General features: G+C 41.6%; 2 protein-coding genes across 5 annotated transcripts in view; one reads left to right on the forward strand and one right to left on the reverse strand.

The window, feature by feature from the left end:
- The window catches only part of SLC12A7 (solute carrier family 12 member 7), a 61,169-nt gene extending 54,685 nt beyond the window's left edge, over positions 1-6,484 (forward strand). For 2 of the 4 annotated variants that reach the window (XM_086614226.1, XM_086614227.1), the window contains 4 exons: positions 1,966-2,147; positions 3,599-3,613; positions 5,807-5,940; positions 6,393-6,484. In XM_086614226.1, the coding sequence (XP_086470352.1) occupies positions 1,966-2,147; positions 3,599-3,613; positions 5,807-5,940; positions 6,393-6,484 (423 nt within the window). The remainder of the gene's footprint in view (positions 1-1,965; positions 2,148-3,598; positions 3,614-5,806; positions 5,941-6,392) is intronic. The other 2 variants (XM_086614225.1, XM_086614228.1) reach the window with 1 other exon arrangement.
- A 2,936-nt stretch (positions 6,485-9,420) lies between these two features.
- On the reverse strand, positions 9,421-12,467 carry LRRC14B (leucine rich repeat containing 14B). Its single transcript, XM_009977415.2, has 2 exons — positions 11,563-12,467; positions 9,421-10,066 (listed from the first exon to the last, which is right to left on the reverse strand). Exons 1-2 carry the CDS (start codon positions 12,465-12,467, stop codon positions 9,421-9,423), a joined length of 1,551 nt encoding a protein of 516 aa, XP_009975717.2.
- Between the last annotated feature and the right edge of the window lie 6,308 nt (positions 12,468-18,775).

The following is an 18,775-nucleotide window of genomic DNA, read 5'->3' on the forward strand; positions in this document are numbered from 1 at the left end:
CTAAAATCACTATCATTTCTGAGAATGCCTGTTTTTCTCAAGAGCCAGAAGCAAAGTTGTTTCTCTGCCTTCTCTCTCTTAAAAAGTTTTAATAGTGAGTTTCATTAACAAACATATTTCATGCTTGCATAAAGCATCACCTTCCTTTATAGTTCCTGTATTGAAGCTTCTCAGAGAGGACTTTTTAAGATTTCTGTGCTTATTGACAAGCTGTTATTAACCCATAAATGTCATTACTACTTTCTGCATGGTGAGTTTGAAAGGGAATGAACTGATGCAATCGCTGGTTTTAGTGTGCACTTGAAGTGTTGCTCGTATCTAGAGGTGTAGCCTAGTTTGTAGGAATGCTCTATACCTTTGTGTTCCCTTTCTTCATGAAGTATGAGAAGAATGTGTTGTATTCCATGGAATTAATTCAGTATCAAAATAGCACTAACAAAAACGTGCTGTTATCTTTGTATTTTAATAATTTCTCTTGGCCTCACTGTCTCTCTAACAATGATGAACTTTCTTCCATTGGAGCATAGTCATACTAAACTCTTCTTACAGTTGTTGCTTTGAAATTTTAGTTCATTGGATACTGGTGTGTGGCACACATAGTATCTGCATGTATTTGTTAGCTTTTTCTGTTCTTATGATAGCCGTGTACTCACAGTAACTTCTGATTTGTAGTCTTGACTTGTGATTTCGTCCTCTGGGGAGCTATGAAGGCCATCAACCAAGTAGATATTTGTGAACCTCAGAATTGAACTCTAGGATTTGGGAATCTTCGAGGATAAGGGACTAAGGAAATAATTTAGGAAAAATACAGCAGCTTTTAGGCATTTAAAACAAGCTGCAATTACAGTTTGTGAAGCACGAGGGGAATCGCTGTTCAGAGATAAAAGTAGTTTTCTCATCTGCTTTGATTTTATTCATGGTTTTGGTTGTGACCTGAATGAAACTGATTCTTCTAAATCACATAAACGGAGGAACACAACTATCACTAACGTGAATAATCGAGGTTTCCAAATGGAACAGGAGCTTCAACTTGTGATTCCAGAAGTCTCCAAAGAGACTTCATAACTGCTAAAGATCTTGAAAACAAAAAACATCCCCCTGTCCCAAAAAAACCCAAACCCCAACACAAACAAAACAAAAAACACCAAAAAAAAAAAAAAAACCCCGACACCCCTGAAACACAAAACTAAACCTCCCCCTACACCAATTCCCTTACGGGTTTAGTAGTCTAAGGTCCTGTACCTGTGTTGCTTTTGATGGAAATACAGAAGCCTTTGGAAAAAGTATTATGAGAGTAAGTAAAGAACATGTGTTAAATATTTCTTCCTTCTTTCCTCAAGAGGAGCAAGGAGAATGGGAAATGGAGAACAGAGGAGTGCTTATGCACATGGGAACAACAGTAATCGTGTTCTTAAAGCTGCAATCTGAGTTTCTGCTGTTTTAAGGGAAGAGAAGGCCCCTTCCTTGCTAGATCGATTGGATTTTGTGATGTAGCAGAAATAATCTAACAGAACGTAGCTAGCCTTCAGTTCAGCCAGTCCAAGGCTGTTACTGGGATCACAAGAGTCATGCTGGTGCTTCAGCATGTGAAATGGCAGTATCTGAGAAAATAACAACGCAATTGATGAAGAATGAAGGCATTGGCTTTCGAGTTTCTCCTTGGCAAACCCCCCCAATGGTAATGAAGTACCCCCAGGCTGGATTCAACCTCACTTTAATTCATTACAGAAATGATGTCCCAGTCCAGGTGTAATCCTGCAAATACAAGCAAATAGCTACGTTTATAAGCAGTTTCATTTCATGCTGAAGTCTGGTATTTGGTCACAAAATAAGGTGTGATTTTTTTTTTTTTTCCCCCCTCTGTATCTTCCTTTGTTCCACTGCTGTGAAATCCAGTTTTAAAAATGTAATAACATATTATCTATAAATATTCTTTTTGACTGAATTTGTTTGTTTTGTGGCCAGGCTCAGCTGATCCATGACAGAAACACTGCCTCGCGCTCAGCTCCAGCAGTCAAAGCAAGTGTGGCTGTTGCTGCGCCAGAAAAAGTGCAAATGACCTGGACTAAGGAAAAGTTCGTGGCTGAAAAGCACAAAAACAAAGATTCTAATGTGTCTGGCTTCAAAGATATTTTCAACATGAAGCCGTAAGTATACATGTGGTGTTTGGAGGTCCATATTTGATTGTGTGTGGTTTAGTGGGTTGGGTTTTGGGGGTGGTGGTGTTCTGGGGTTTGTGCTTCGAGATCCTGGCTTGTTTCAAGGTGAGGACAAACATGATCTTTCCATGCACTTCACGTCAATGCCATCCTCCTTAACCAGCCTTGGGTGGAACGGCAATGGCTGTGGAGGGTCATTCACAAGAGTGTTGTGAACGAAGCTTAAATATGACAGATTTCAAGCTGGAAACTCAACTTCTGGATTGTGCCAGAAAGTATATATGTTAAAATGCTTAATGGTAACTTTTGGTTTTCTTTCTTCCTGTGGGTAACAAATTACTGTATATCACTTCCCTGTCTCATTTATTGTGTTTTGGAGTAGAGAGAGTACTGAAGAAGCAGATATAAGCTAAAAATCTTGAAAGATTCTGGTTTTGAGTGGAGGTTTGTTGGTTTGGGGTTGGTTTGTTTGTTTTAGATCTAAGGAAGAAATTTTTTATGTTGAGGCTGGTGAGGCACTGGAACAGTTTGCCCAGAGAAGTTGTAGATCCTCCATCCCTGGAGGTGTTCAAGGCCAGGTTGGATGAGGCTTTGGGCAACCTGGTGTAGTGGAGGGTGTCCCTGCCCGTGGCAGGGGGTTGGAACTGTATCTTTGAGGTCCCTTCCAACCTGAACTATTCCATGATTCTATGATTCGGCCCTCATTCTGTGAATTAAAGCAATATCAAATTTATGCTTAAATACGTGTCTTACTACATTAAGTATTTCCTGTTGAAATATTCCTTTATGTCTTTTTTTTCTTTTTCAAATAGAAGTCACTTAATAGATAAGAGCTACTGCCTGTGTCAAGCCTGATGCAGACACAAAACCAGTGACAAAGACATCAATTTGCTTCGAGCACACGCATGCATCTTTTCTGAGTTCTGGAGGGATGCAGCTTTAGGCATGGCCTAGGCTGTGTTCTGCACGTGCCCAAAGCAAAACTGTGGATGTCACGGGGAATTTTGACACCTAAAGGAAATGTATCTTAAATCTAGGGCTTGCAGACAGTAGAGTTAGAAAGTACACTTGGAATCAGCACCTTAATCCTAAATTGTTCTGTGGGTTTGCTCTGAGCTCTTCAGAAGCAGTTTGCCTTCTGCAAATTCCAACCTCATCTCCTGCTCATGCTCTAAAGCACTGTTTGTTCTGGGCTGCATTACGCTCTAATTCTTAGGGGTTTTTTGTTAATATCTTGGAAATATTTCCAATTACTACTTTAGAGTTGCACAAGATCCAGACTTCAGACACTATTTTAAAACTCCTGTATGTGGTTGGGGATGGAAATTACAGTTCAGACGTGGTATGCATGTACAGTATATTGATGTCATTCAATTAAAAAATATACCTGATGGCATAAATATTTTTTTTGTGTGTGCATTTGCTTCCCTTCCGTGTAGAGAATGGGGGAATCTGTAAGTCTAAATTTCCTTTCTGTTAAGCAAAGTAGACTGTGTCCTTGGTTCTTGTGGTCTCATGTATCGTGTGCATGTTTCCCAAATCGTGATTTGCAGTGTGTGTATTCTTTTGTATGTTGTTTTGTATACTGTGATTTAGCATTTATGACCAACAAGTATTCTTCATTGTCACTTATCAATATTTTCTTCTAAATATTACCAACGTTCTGTTCAAGGTAAGTCAGAGCACATTATTTTAGTTTCTGTAAGAAAGTACAACTTGACAGAACTCCTCTGCACCGGTGTGATACTTAGTTTTCTAATTAACTACATGAAAAGGTGAATATATTTTTGTTCTGGAAAAGTAGCCCCCATTGTGATATAACCACTTAGGCAGTAAGGATAAATGTGTTCACAAAGGGGCCTTTCAGGTTCCATGGAATGCCAGTCCTGACCTCCCTTCTGCCAACCCCCATGTGTGTAGGAATGACGTTAGGTCAGCAGTACACTGAGTATGACAGCACGCAAAAATGGTGGTTCTTGGGTGTTTTTGTGACTGACTGCTCTGCTTTGTTTTTCCCAGAGCCCAGTGTTGTCTTCATTTTGTTTATTTAACAAATTATCCTTCTATCAGAAGGCTTGCTTTGTGTGCCCTGTGTGATTTCAGTTCTCCAGTGCTTGAAGACTGAATGAAGTTAGTTCCTCGGTTCATGTTGTACACAGTGAACCTTCAGCCGATTTGAGTCTTGATTCCAGCACTGAATTCTTGACTGCTCCATCACAAATTCACACCTCCATGTTTCCCCTGCATTTTGGCTTTAGGTTAATGATGTTTCTACTTCAACACTTACACACCTTTCCAATCATACACTCCTGCCTCTCCCTTCATAGCTGTTCTCTAGTCTTCTCATGCTGCTGTTCTCCTTCTGAAGAAGTGAGCTTCAAGTATTCTTTTGTTCCACATATCGTTATTGTGGGATCTTAAGGCAGATGGCTGCTGTGACAGAAGATCCCCCAGGAGGGACTGAAAAACTCAGTTTGGAAATGTCATTGTCTTGGGGGAAAACGCAGAGGGGACAGGGTGGGAAAAGAGAATCGATTGAAATCGGTGGAGCTGGTCCCTATGGGCCACTACCCTTCAGGCCCCGTGAGCCCACCTGCGCTGGGACTGCACTCAGGACTGCAGGGGTGGAGTGTTGGAGGTGTCTCATACAGCACATCATCTCTGCTCTTGATGTGCCGTCCCCCTGTGTTCCCGAGGTTCCCTTGGAAGCGACTCGCTTGTAAAGAACACACTTTTGGGTGGAATACCCTTTCTTTCAGCGAAACGGCCATGGGGGGCGGGTCTTGGGTGTTCCTGTGGCACTGCGGTATGTGACTCGTCGCCAGTCTCCGCTGGTTTTACACCGATGGCAGTTTCTCAGGAACTGTAAGGTCACTGCTCTTTTGTTTTGTTCTGAAGAGCAACTAGATCATCCAAGGTAGATCCCAAAATAAGGTGATCTCCCAAGCCCTAGCAGTGCCTTCCTTCTGACAGACTTACAACAATTATATCGTGGGTGCAACGAGCAAAGCATTAATTAATATTTAAAACGTAAGGGGAGAGGCTCAATTTCAGTTCATTGCTTACTGCCTTACTCTTAAGAGCAACTAGTAATTATTTCATAAATTCTGTGCTGTTTCTGAATTTTCTTCACCAGGCTCATAGTAATCTTGTAATGTTTCCAAAGGAGCATGAGGGAAATCGCGCACTGTACAGCATAAACAGCGTAATATTTCTATTGCATTCCTGTAATTCCTTTGTTTGGAATTTCTTGTACAAATACAGTTACTTTTTTAATATACTTTAGTAAACTGGATTCTCAGTGGGTTTTGACTAATTTTCTATTGAAACGAATTTGTGCTGAAATTAAGTTTTTGCTCCGTCTTTGTAAAAGATGGCAGGCAATTGGAAGACTTGTGCATTTTGGCAATCTGCTTAGAATTGCTTGAATTTCAAGAGTTAAATGTTCTTTTCAAAGAAGAAAAACGTATTTTAAACCTAGCTATTGCATTTCCTCGAATTTATTTTGAATGTGTAGAAATACGGGTGTCCATGAAAATAGCTTCTTCTGTGTGCATGCAGATTAAATCTAGAAATTCAAAGACGTAACACGTCATTCAAATACATAAGTATTGTGACGATACTTAATGATTTTTGTTGCATGCCAGCAACCAGTCGAACGTGAGAAGAATGCACACCGCTGTGAAGCTCAACGGAGTAGTGCTTAATAAATCCCAGCACGCCCAGCTGGTTCTCCTGAATATGCCTGGACCTCCGAAAAACAGAAAAGGAGACGAAAACTGTATCCTCTGTTGTATTGCTGTTGTATTCCTTGAAAGTGAGAGTTTGGGTTTTGTGATTGTGCCATTTTCTACTCATTGGGGTAACCAGTAGTAACTGGTGAGCATAAGTTTGCCTTTAAGAAAACAACTTTGGATTCCACAGAGTTTTAAGAAATGTTGATACTGGTGGGTTTTTTTATTGATGTAAAGCATTCCTTAAATTTGAACTTGTTTGAAAAATTTTTATCTTTCCTGTGGGTGAGTAGGGCAGATGTAGAGATTTTCCCCAAATTAGGCCTTGCTTCCCCTTGAGCAAGCAGGTGGATTACATGATGGGACAGTGAAGGGTGACACTGGAAAACTCCCTGATGAAATTGAACTTAATTTTTGCATTATGTGTTAGTCTCTCTGAGAGATTAGAGGCTGTTTTCTTTCTTTACTGAATAAATTCCTTGACATAATGGTATTTCAGACATGGAGTTTTTGGAAGTTCTGACAGAAGGTCTGGATAGAGTTCTCCTGGTCCGAGGCAGTGGACGTGAAGTGATCACCATTTATTCTTAACCTGTTTGCACATTTTGCTCAAACTGCGCCCTCTTCCCCTCCCACTCCCACCGAAAGAGAAAACAAAGTTACTTGCCATAACTTGAGCAGCTTCATTAAAAGTTCTAGTGCGTTGAAGATTACCCGCAAGATGAATCTTCTGATGATGTGATCTGGTTTTTCTATTAAAGTTATATTTAAATTATATTTTAAGAAGATAGATTTATGTAGAAAATATTTCTGTAGTGAATTAATAGATGGTGGATGGATTAGGATATTTATATGTAGCACATTCTGACACTTGGTAAACTGTGGTGAAACAAGAAAGAAATGGTAATCCATTGGGGTTTTTTAAATGTATGGAAACGTAAGCAACTTCTGATTATTTTGATCTTTGCTCTGCATCTAAATAAAAGGGAAAGGTTTTAGGAGAAGTTGGCTTCCTCCCTGACCGAAATGCTGCTATGTTGCTTCTGTTGGGATTAGTCCTGTCTCAGGAAACTTCATTCAGAAATGTATACAACCACTCCAATTTGTATATTGTGTGCATCAAGTGTTTCCCTGAAGTTCATGATTTGCCACACTTGTTTTAAATAATATTTCTCTATTTAAAGTACTTAATCAGGTAGCTGAAGCCTCCAGGTGACAGTAAATTGATAAGTTGTCTGTTTGTTTGATTGTTTTTTTCTCCATGAGCTACCAGCAGTTATAGTATGTTGCACAATTACACCAGTGAAACCTGAGAGCATCCAACTCCTCCCACCTCACAGGAAGGCTGTGATGCTGTAACTCCACCGGGTTGCGAATGGAACCGTAACAACTGATAACACCGCAGCAAACTGGTTAATGAAGTGCGGTCTCTTGTCGTCGAATATGTATATTTTGAAAATGTCGTATGTATGTGCTGCTGTTGAAAATAAAAATCTGCTTTTCTGAACCAAATGATCTCTGAAGTGTTTTTCACTAGAAATCGTTGAACAACTTAGTGTAGGTGCTCAAGAGAAACTTTTTGCTGCTGTCAGAATTCTGCCCCTTTTTGGACACTGTTTAGTTCTGTAAATGTTGCTTAAGACCTAAAGCATTCATTGGGTGTTGTAAGATTGTTTTACTCTAAAAAGAAAGGTTTTATTTAAACATGTTTAAACTCTGCTTTTATAGTACAGTCTACACCTCTGTTGCTCAGAGCGTGGGACGGCAGTGATGTGGGACTGGAACACTTGATGAGGCTGAAGGCCAGTGCTGCTGTAACACCTCTCCCAGGCAAAGCAAACCAAAGTGGCCGTTACTGCTCCCTGTAGTTTGATGCACAGTAACAGATGGAAGACAAAGCCAAAGCCATGGGATGACCTGCGAAGCTCCGGTGGCTCTTGCTGCTGGAGCACCCCTGCGGGGTGAGCACACTGCTCCCCGGAAGGCACCTGTAGGCCACAGGGTGTAGGTGTCAGTTTAGGCTTTGGGTTAGGGTGAGGTTTATGTACAGGCACTCAGAGGGACCCTGGGGACACACCGAAGCTGCAGGAGTCCACCTGCTGTTGGATCCACTTCCAAAGCTCTCAGGATAAACTGGCATTTTCTACCTTCCACCTCCGATGGCTGGTCTGTACGATGTCCATCAGTTGGTGGATTCTGACAACAGTGCCAGAGACAAGATCATTTCTGCAGGAGACAGCAGCTTTGCAGGAGGCGATGGCTGCACGGTGGCCCGTGGGCACTCTCTGGCCACCTGTGCTGCCTACGTGGTGCTCTGTCGTGACCCTGCGGAGCTGCCCCCAGCACCCATCTGGCCTCAGCACGAGATGCCTCAGCCAAACGCGGAGCAGGACGTGAGTGAATTCAGTGTGGGGTCTGGGATTCTGTTTGCCACTCAAATGCATTTCTTGCACTGGAGCTCGCCAAATGTCATATCTTCCAGGCACTGGTTGCAGTTCTGTAGCAGAATAATCCACAGCCTTGATCGACAAGAGCAGTTTTTTGTGCAGATGACCTTCTAGTTACTCAGCCATCCATCTTCTCCCTTTTCCACGTTTTGAAAGTGTCTCTGGGTTCATTTTCCTTCACGTGTTTTCAATGTTAGTCCTTTCTGCTTTACTATCACTGTCCTAGACGTTCTTTAAAACAGCTGAAAGCAGCTGGGTAACATTCTACCAGTCAAGAAGCTGATTCAAAAAAGGGAGCAGGTTGAGGCACTTACCTGATGACAGCACAAACATGGCTGTGATGTCCTCGTTGTGCTTTTGTAAAATTAAATTTTGCAAGAGCTTCAAGCAGAGTCCTTGTAGGCTGCTTTATATTGCTGGGGGAAGCGGAGGGAAAGCCCCCGTTGTCAAGCCATTGGTTTGCTGCCTCCTCAGTGCAGAATTTTCCTCCTCAGCAGCACAAGGTGTTAGACAAACTCTGTAATTCCCTGTCCAAAAGGAGGTCATCAGGCTTGCCTCTGCAGAAAAGAGAGGCACAGGGACATGGAGGCTGTTATGTATCCCCCATTATTCCGAATGTACTGGATAAAACAGACTGGTGAATTTGGAAGGCCAAGGGCAAAACCAAAAATTGGTTTAGGGAGCTGTAGGTGAGGATAGGCATGATCTTTGAGATGTCCTGCTGGAGTTGGGAAAAGACTTTCCTGTCTTTTCTGTGGAGTTACAAGCCTTGCTCCCAAATCCAGAGGAAACTGTGTAAGAAGTCAGCCAAGCTTAAGACACCTGCTGTTTTACTGAGACACAAAGTGCTTTTGTGCAAAAAAATAAGCTATTAAGGGCCCTCCCTTCTTTTAAGAGCAAGTCGTGCTTATGTGAGGTGTATGTAATAGATAGAGTGTAGTTAAAATACCTCAGATGATCAGAGGCTATTGGAACAGCCGAGAAATTAAAGAAAACTCAAGACCCATCAGTGAAGGTTCTGGAAAAGACTAAATTAACTCCTGGTTTGACAGAGCATCTCATCACCACTATGTCACACCTTTAACTCATGTTGTTGAGAGAAGTAGTGAACTTTTCCAGAGTCTCTTTGAAGGACTTGATCAAGTAAGCTCCCAGTTCATTGTTTGTCTCCTGAACAGCTGCGTCGTAGCTGCCAAAGAGTGGAGTTGAAGCCTTCACATCCTCCCTGTTTGCTTGGAGTAAAATGAGGTTAAGCTCCTCTGCTACACTTTGGTATTTTTGGTGATCAAATCTGCAGACACTTGCATCATCTATCGGGTAGGTGATGCCAATAGGGTAGCAGTCCCTTGGAACTGGGAACTCCACATTTTTCAGCATTGGCAACTCACAGAGAAATGTGAAAAGATGTTTAAGTGCTTGGGATGACAGTGGATTTCCGAGAAACTTGAACTCCTCTAGTTTCTGACAGGGGCTTAAACCCAAAATCAACATGTTGACATGAGTGTCTTGGATGTTACAGTCCTCCAAGGTTAGACTCCTTAGCGCTGAAGAGGAATGGCTGAGAAGCTTAAAGAATGTTGATGGGTAAAGGTCGGTTATATTGTGACCACTCAGGTCCAGGGCTTCGAAGTGATGAGCATGGAAGCTGTTGGCTAAATAGGCCATATCATCATGGTTCAACAAGCAGTTAGAAACATCCAGCACCTTCAGCGGAGTTTTTAGTGGGCTGCAGAATTAAAGAGAAAAAAGGTTTTGTGGCATAAAACATTAAAAAGCCACGTTTACAAGATTTCATACAACTATCCGCGTAATGAATGCAGCCATCTGCCACAGCCATTATTTTTTCTAACCTCTTTTGAGAAGCAGAAGCATGTGCCAACAATGACAACTGTATTTTCCTCTTGAAATCAGTTCCATGAATTAGCTCCTACTTTACATGACTCCCAACTGTGCCGTTTTAATGGGGATTAATTTGGTAACATCCGATGTGTCTATTTTGTAACCGGTTACATGTTATCAGGTATCTAGTACTTGCTGAATTAATAGCAGCTCATTACTACCATAAAAGCATTGGTGACTGCTTCTTGTAGAAAGCTGTTATAATTCCAGAGATTTAGATCATTTCCATTAAGAAAGGATTCATGCCAAGATGAAAGCCGATCAGTATTCTAACAAGAAACCTGCTTTTGTTTCTGGTTTTGTTTCTACTATGTTTTTAAATGTCCAAGAGGTTTACACGTATTGTTCTGGAGTTGCAAAGAGACCTTCTGATGAACGAGAAGGTTAGAACAAGTGTATCTGAGATTATGTGCAAATATTCTGGTTGAATATACGATAGTTCTGACACATGAAAATCAAGAGCTCCCTTTCATTCATACTAAATCTTAGTGAAACTTCTTCCACAGAATGGAAAGCTAGATCAAGGTTAGAAATTTATAATTTATTTCTATCACTATAAGTAGTGTGCCATTCACAACTCTCAAATGAAATTACTTCTTTCTACAGGAGGAATTTTAGACTGAGGTGACCTCTTAAAAGCACACCATTAACTTGTTTTCTGTTCAAATATGAACACTGTTCGCAGGCAGCTTGTTATCTCTTTCAGAATTGCCAATTTTTCGCGGGAATTCATTATGAATATTCATATATTCGCTTAGTTTGCAGTACAGAAAAACATCATATCTCTCTTGTCTTGAGACTGACAGCCACAACAAACAGCTGAAATCAAAGTCTCAAATGGAAGTCTATTATCCTCCTTTCCATCTAAAAATACAGCATCTGTGGAATCTTAGTATGTTTACTGACCGTTTTTTACGGGATAAAAAAAAAAATTCACTAGAGGCCCTAAAAAATACTTGGAATATGACTTGGGCCTTGCACAAAGGCCAGCCCAAGCCGATTGAGATATAAGCTCAAGAACGTGGCAAATCAAAAATGTCTGGGGTGTGCCCTTCTCTTATGTGGTAGCCAAAAATGTATTCTCCTTGTAATCAGATGGGCTCTGGAAGTCTAAAAAGAGCAGTCAGTTCTTTTTTAGACATAAAAAAGTGTCTTAGACACACATTGGCTTCCAGTTCCCCCCAACAAATCCTCTCTCTTAGCTTCCCGCTGCCCCTTCTCACACACGCCCCGAGATACGCTCCACTTCCCAGATTCCCAGCCTGCCGACGGCACAAAGGGCTGTTGGTTACAGTGTGACTGAGAGCAGGATGACCACGTTACCTGAGCAGTTTCTGTATTCTTCCCGTGAGTACGGAGAACGGCACGCTCAGCTCAGTCAGCTGTGTCATTTCGCCCATCTTTGCGCCAACGTTGGCGAGCATCCGTTCATCTGCTGCCGTGAACCTCCGCACGTTAAACGTTCGCGCCGGCAAGGTCAAGGACATCAATAGAGGGAAGCGGATACTATTGAAGAGTATTTCCAAGTGTTCCATTTCCAAGCGAACGTTGTGAACGATTTCCAGTTTGCGCAACAAAGAGGGATCGGTGAGCTTTATGATGTAGAAGAATTTCTGCAAAGCCAGGTTGTCGGATCTGAACGCCACGCAGCAGATCTTCAGTGGGCAGCAGCATTTCTTCAGCAGGGCCTGCACCACCAGCTCATAGTTCCGCTCCGTAACAAACAAGTCGATCAGCACGTCAATGCTGATTCCGAAGGCACCTGGATTGCGCTCTGTTTGCTGCAGGTAAGCCAGCAGTTCTAAACAAAGCTTCGAGAGCAGCTGCGTCCTGGCCCACCTGCCCATTGTCTTCTTACACTCACAAAACTGCACTTCAACGTCTTTTATGCCCGTCAGGTCAACCACCTTCAACCTTTTCATGTAGGGAGAAGGATGGTGGAGCACGTAGTCCCTCAGCCCTGTCAGACAGCTTTCCAAGCACACTGAGCATGTTCTACGGCTCAGGTCTTCCTGGTAGTCCACGGTAGTTCCCAGAAGTTCTCCCATGTTAAAATCAGCAAGCGGCCAGTTCTCTACCAAGTCATGAATCACCTCCCCTCGCTCCAGCAAATAGCTGGCTTTAAAAAGAAGAGGAAAAAGATTATGGGCGACACTGCCGAGACTCCTCCTGGCCAGCTCGGCGTTCGACACGAGCACTTCCGCGCTAATGAAGCGGAGAGACTTCATTGTCGCTCTGGACTCCTCGAGGAGAGCGACTTCTGCGTTTAACTAAAGATCCTGGTCGCTTATCACTTTCTATTTTTATCCACAGCTGCTGCCTGCTGCTGACGGGAGCCTTGCTGGGAAGGCAGAATGAACGGTCACATGCTGAGCCTTTGCTTTCTATTTTGGAGCCAGACCGTGATTCTGCAGTAATTAACTGTGAGCTCTTTAGCCAGAAATCATTTATTAATTTAAACCCTCATCCTTATAACAAAGCTAACTCTGCTAAGTACGGACCACTGCCTGGGGGAACAGTAAGATCAGGGCAGCACACAGACATGAGAATATTTCTGAATCTTTCCTACACCATACAAAAAGGCACTGAGGGTTCGAACATGATCTGTATTCCATTTTCTTCCACGAAAGATGATATGCTGGGGATTTGCATGCTGGTTTCAATGGGGAAGATTTCTCAGAGTTAGCACAGAGCTTCTCCTAAAAACTACAGCCATAAGGAAAGGCTGAGGTGCCACAGTCATTGAGCAGTCCTCAATGTGAAGTCCTCAAGGTCCCTCCAGTTTGCCTTTCCTATATAGCAAGGGAAGTTAAATACAGCGGCTCCAGTGGAAAAGACAAAAGACTCTGGAAGAGTTCAGAGCCAACAGGAAACTAAACTCCTGCTGAGAAATGCATCAGGATCTCCCAGTACCATGCTGAGTTGAAAAAGTTGCAGATGATAATCCCAAATGTATCACAGAAAAACCTCTTAAATTTACTGTCTCTCTCAAAACAATTATGAAGAAGAGGTGAAGGAAAGAGTCAAACTGTCTTCTGCTGCAAATAAGCAATAACTTTTTCGTATATACAAGCATTTTTTACCTCTATAAATGTTGCTCTATTCTAAAAAAAAAAAAAAATCTAGGACATTCCCAGAGCAGTTTATCTTGGAATTTTCAGACCACTTGTCCAAATATACTAGGTAAGCAGATAAGAAGTTGTATATATCTTAATAACTAGCTGTTTGAATTTTGAAAGGCAATAAAACTATACTTACAAAAGTTTCAAGCAATTTGTACGTTTTTCTTGTCACAGAGGGATCGGTGCTATGTTGCTGTTTTCAGCACCTACAAAATTACACAAAATGTAGTAATACCCACATCATCTGCTATACATGAACTGGATTTGAAAAACAAAGGAAAATACTTAATACCTTGACAAGTTCTATCTATTTAATCTTACATGATTTTTAATTATATTAGTGATGCCACTCATCTACTAGAAGGCAAAATTAAGCTGATATAAACCAAAACACTCTCAGAAATAAAAAACTTCCTCAGAATGACAGAGTCTAATAAAGATGCCCCTTCCCATGTCACTTTAAATATATTTAGGACTCTTCTTTTCCTTTTGGTAAAATATTCCAGAATCACCTGGAAAGGTAAGTGCAAACTTTCCTGAAATCCCTTCTGCAAATAAAGAACAGAGGCACTTTCTCGTGAGGGTAGAGCCAGGTAAGATGTGGCACAATCAAACGTGAAAAATGAAAAGCTGTGAGACTGCCATGTCCTACAGCAATGGTGTTTCTTTAAAACGACAGGACAAATGCCAAGCACGTTCATCCAGCATGGATACCCACTGTGAGGTGGTGGAGAACCAGAGAAGAACGGTGCGAGATGCAGCAGAGCTGTAGGGAGGTACCCCTGTGCTATCAGGACTTGGAAGGATCCACCTGATTTATACTGTAGCTAAAAATTTTCACAGGATAGAAGGAAGAAAAGAAAGAAGCAGCAGCATTAGCAACGTATCTATACAACTTCTCTCCAAATATATTTACTTCTGACATTTCAGTTTCAAGTTTATTGTTGTTTTCTCACTGAATGTTTTTGTGAGCAAAGACTTTTCAAGTTAGCTGCCAGTAGAATAACAAATGGAAAACTAAACCAGAAACTGCTGATTTCGTTATTTTTAGGTGTTGCTGCACTGACTTCAGTGAATCTTCTTGTACCTATTTTTGCCCTTCTTTCTGCTTCTTCAGTTTACGTTTTGTGTTACGCCCTTCAGAAGGAAACAAGGTACAGAAAATTCTCATCTAAGGAAGGCGCCGTATCTGCGAGATTCTGCTCTTGAGCTTGCAGGATTTAGCAAACGTTTTTCAGTGGAGTCTCGATAAAAAAATGTTAAATTTAAAAATAAACCTTACATATCTTCAAAATAACCCGGAGGAATCAAAACACTATTTTTCAGCATTAATTGATGGCCACCTTCACATAGGCACTAAGAGAGACCACCTAAAGGTATACAGTTACTGCTTTGGTTTCAACCAGCATGCACGCATAATTTCTTCGCATCTGCGTTCTTTACAGAGGAGAAAACAAGTTGCAAATTAGTCAGAAAAGCAGCGATGACCTCTGGTGGTGAACACGGACGTGAGCCTTTTAAAAATGTGGACTAAGCAAGTCACGATTTGTGGTGACTTTCAGTTTTAAACGACAGGATATAGGCTAACGAAAATTAATTGGCTAAAGTATGATGCAAAACTTTTATCATCACTTAGAAAACTGTAAGATTCTACACTTTCCCTTTCCACGCTCCCCTTTCCAAGGAAATTAAGGGAGTCTTCTGTCAAGGCTTCCACAAAGAAAGAATCCCAGGATTCTACAGAGGTTTTTAAGTGATAATCCTTAAAATAACAACTAATTAAAAAAGCCTAGAGAACAATGTGCCCAGAGAACAAGGATCATGAATCCCTGCCTAATGTCTAATGTTTATAAAGAGACACTGTGCTGATCCTATGGAGACAGGCTGAGAGAGTTGGGGCTGTTCAGCCTGGAGAAGAGAAGGCTCTGGGGTGATGTTCCAGCAGCCTTCCAGTGCCTGAAGAGGGCTACAGGAAAGCTGGAGAGGAGCTTTGGACAAGGGCGTGTAGTTACAGGACAAGGGGTGATGGCTTTGAACTGAAAGAGGGCAGATTTCCATTAGAGCTAAGGAAGAAACTTTTTACCTTGAGGGTGGTGAGGCACTGGAACACCCTCCACTACACCCGGTTGCCCAAAGCCTCATCCAACCTGGCCTTGAACACTTCCAGGGATGGGGCAGCCACAGCTTCTCTGGGCAACCTGGTCCAGTGCCTCACCACCCTCATCGTAAAAAATTTCTTCCTTAGATCTAACCTAGTATTTGAGCAAAGATTACACTGCACACTGTGGCAGAGAACTATTCATTATTTAAATATGCTCTTACATAAGTCTGACAACAAGCATTAAAACTTACTGTACTGCTTGTTTTAACACTACCTGTTCTCTAATCTGGAAAAAAAACAAAACAGGTGTCAAACGGCTTAATTTTGGGTGCATAGCTTACTTTGGAACAAAGACAGTTTTATTGGAAGAGAGGAGTTTCACAGTTCATAGCTCCTTAGCACTTCTCTGTTACCAGCTTGTATTGAAAAAAGCAATTATTTTGATTTCCCTGTTTTTCAGACTACTGATTTAACAACATATTAAGTAACTAGAGGATTGCTACTCGCAGCTCCGAAGAAGAAAAGTAACCAAACTACTACTTTCTGAAAGAGGAAAATGTCAACTGCATTATATAAATAGCTTCCAAGAGCTAATGCAACATTATTCTTTATGGTACCCCCCCCCCCAAGAGCTTTTCCCTGTCTAATGTTAGATTATTCCCATATTCTACTTATGAATTCGGTGTCGGGGGATAGTGGGGGACAGGTAGGGAGGAAAAAATATACTCTTTTTCCAGCTGCTAATGTTAAAGCAATGATGGGGTGTTACATGAGCAACTGCAGGATGTGCAGCTCACCTTCCCAGTTAAGTAACAAGACATCATAGGGAGGGTGAGGAAGGAGGAGGAGCAAACCTGAGGCAAAATGGAGGAAGGTAAAGCATTTGTAACATCTGTTAAGGTGGCAAATATCTGCCTTCTTATTACACTACAATGAAACCATCTGTTCTGCAGCCACTCCACCACTATTTTTCATCCCAAAGAGCTTTGTGATTGACCGATGAGTTCCTAGAATGGAAGAAGGCCTAGAGAAGATGGGCAAGGGCAATGCACCCATGGAGCTCCGGGAACAACGCAGGCTGTGACCCACCACAGCTGTCGCAAAGCTGACTTTATCTCAGCACAAAGGGGACCTTGGTGCGGGTGGTCTTTGTTTTAGATAAAGGCTTGTCAGAGCTGAGTGGGTCAACTGATGGTGTAAATGCTTCTCCCCAAGTTAGCTAGATCCGACTGAGGGAGCGAATATGTGGTTCAGCCTGACACAGAGTATAAAAACCTAAGCTAACAACAGAATTTCAAAGAGAGCAACAGGCTTGAGCTCCCTTCAACCCACATATTCCTTCCTGGTGACCAGGGCTGCCCAGCGATGTGACAGCGAGCATGTTATTGAGACAAACAACGGGAATCCCACGAGTGTCGAGATCAAACTGCGTATTGCAATGGCTATATTTTGCTAGAACATGTTTTGTGTTTTCAGTATATTTTGTATCACTCTGCTAAATCAGAAGTCCCATGTAGCATCAAATATCTTCAAATAACTAACTTTGCTACTAAACTCTCCACACAGGGAATATGTAAAAGAACCTGGTCAGAAAGTATTGGACTCTGACAAGATTCTGTACTTTGGCCATACAGTGAATGATAAATCCTTTAGCCCCTTGTAACTGCAGCTAAACACTGTACATTTTCAAAGCATTTATTGAATAGTTGGGTACCTGAGAAATTTCCAGTTCCCACAATAGAGACTAAGCCAACTTTCTCATTCCTTGTCCTTCCCTTTATCAGACTTTTCATTTGATAGCACTTACTGGAAGAAGCAGAAAATACTGCAGACTTGAAATGGAGCAGGCTGGAGTCATGGCAATTTCAGTTAGATTCAGCTGTTTCTGGTAAGGAAAAGACACTGACTGATGAAAAATTAATCAGCTGTAAATTCCCATCTAACCTTCCATTTGTATTAGTTTGATAAAATGTTGGATGAGATGTAAATACTGCTTTGTTACCAGAGTATGGCAGAAACAGAACAGTTATTAAGCATGTTACAGACGTTCATGGAAAATGAGCATCACCATACTGCAATAGCAAAAAACAGCTCAGCCTTAATCTACAGTTTTAAGATTCTATACCTACACTGGAGAGACCTGAATTAGTTAAAACTGACCATGAATCACTTACTGCCAAAAGAGGCTTACAAATTAGCATCCTTCTCCCTCAAGGATACAGTGGTTACTTTCTCCAGATATAAATATGAAGCTTGCAAACAGACAGGGACAAAATATAGCACTGAATCTAAACCAGTAAACTCCTGAAGCCAGTTTCTCAAGAATTTGGTTGTGAGGTCTCACAAATTCAGTCCTAAAAGGAAATGATGTGACTTTCGCTCTTTTGTTTCTGCTTTCAGTGGAGCCAATGGTGGAGGTCTATGGACTCATCATCTATGCAATAGTCATATGTTACATTTTCAAATGCAAAGACTGTTCCTACAAAGTTGTCAGTCTTTCTGAACAGTTTGTCAGCTTTTGTCTTTGCTTAGAAACATACACAGTAGTACCAACTTCAGAGAGTCAAGAATAAAAATGAAACAACTGAGAACTAGTAGAAAACAGTTACACTAGACACAGAAACCACTAAAAAAGATCTCTTGCGTAACAAATATCAGGTGAAAAAAGAACATCAGTGAAAATACTGACACACACAAACTACTCATATTTATGACCATTCAAGACAGAAGGCAACTTTCAGCTATGGTGATATCAGGAAAAAACCCCCACATTTCCAGATGTAGCACTCTGTTGGGACCACAGAGAAAGCTGGACCACACTGTAAGAGGGAACTGAATCTTTCAGATGAAAATGACAGGTGGCAAAGGCAGGCACTAAGCACATGAAACAAGGGGCAAAACCTAAGATTTTGCGGAAGGAGGTGAAAAAGACTGGTTACAAAGATGCAGAAGCGAAGAGTAAAACTATTTAGAAGGAAAGATATCACACTTTCCAAGAAGTGCCTCAAGCCTCCTTATCTTTTAGTCAAAAAGACAGGAAACTCTGCCTAAAATACAGGCAGTTCCTCTGAAAGACCAGTAGAGTTCAGCCAATCTTTCCTTCAGGCAAACACATGTGTCCTACTGTAGAGCAGAACTGAAGGCTGGGTTGACTCCTCATCTACCATATTAGACAGAAAATTCCCACTCAGCTCCTCCCCTTAATATGCCTAAATCCATTTCTCCTTGCAAAACACCTGACCTTTTCCTACCTTTCTTAATTGTACCCAGATTATCTTTGGGGACACTCAAAAAGAACAGAACAAGAAGGTAC

Source organism: Tauraco erythrolophus, chromosome 7, assembly GCF_009769465.1.
Source record: "Tauraco erythrolophus isolate bTauEry1 chromosome 7, bTauEry1.pri, whole genome shotgun sequence".
In the NCBI taxonomy this organism is placed as follows: Eukaryota; Metazoa; Chordata; class Aves; order Musophagiformes; family Musophagidae; genus Tauraco; species Tauraco erythrolophus.

Bases quoted from the DNA above. Each gene is read 5' to 3' on its own strand.
- LRRC14B (XM_009977415.2), bottom strand. From the start codon at position 12,467: ATGAAGTCTCTCCGCTTCATTAGCGCGGAAGTGCTCGTGTCGAACGCC. The intron at 10,067-11,562 runs GTAACGTGGTCA...TTAATTCTGCAG, and splicing joins AGAATACAGAAACTGCTCAG to CCCACTAAAAACTCCGCTGA.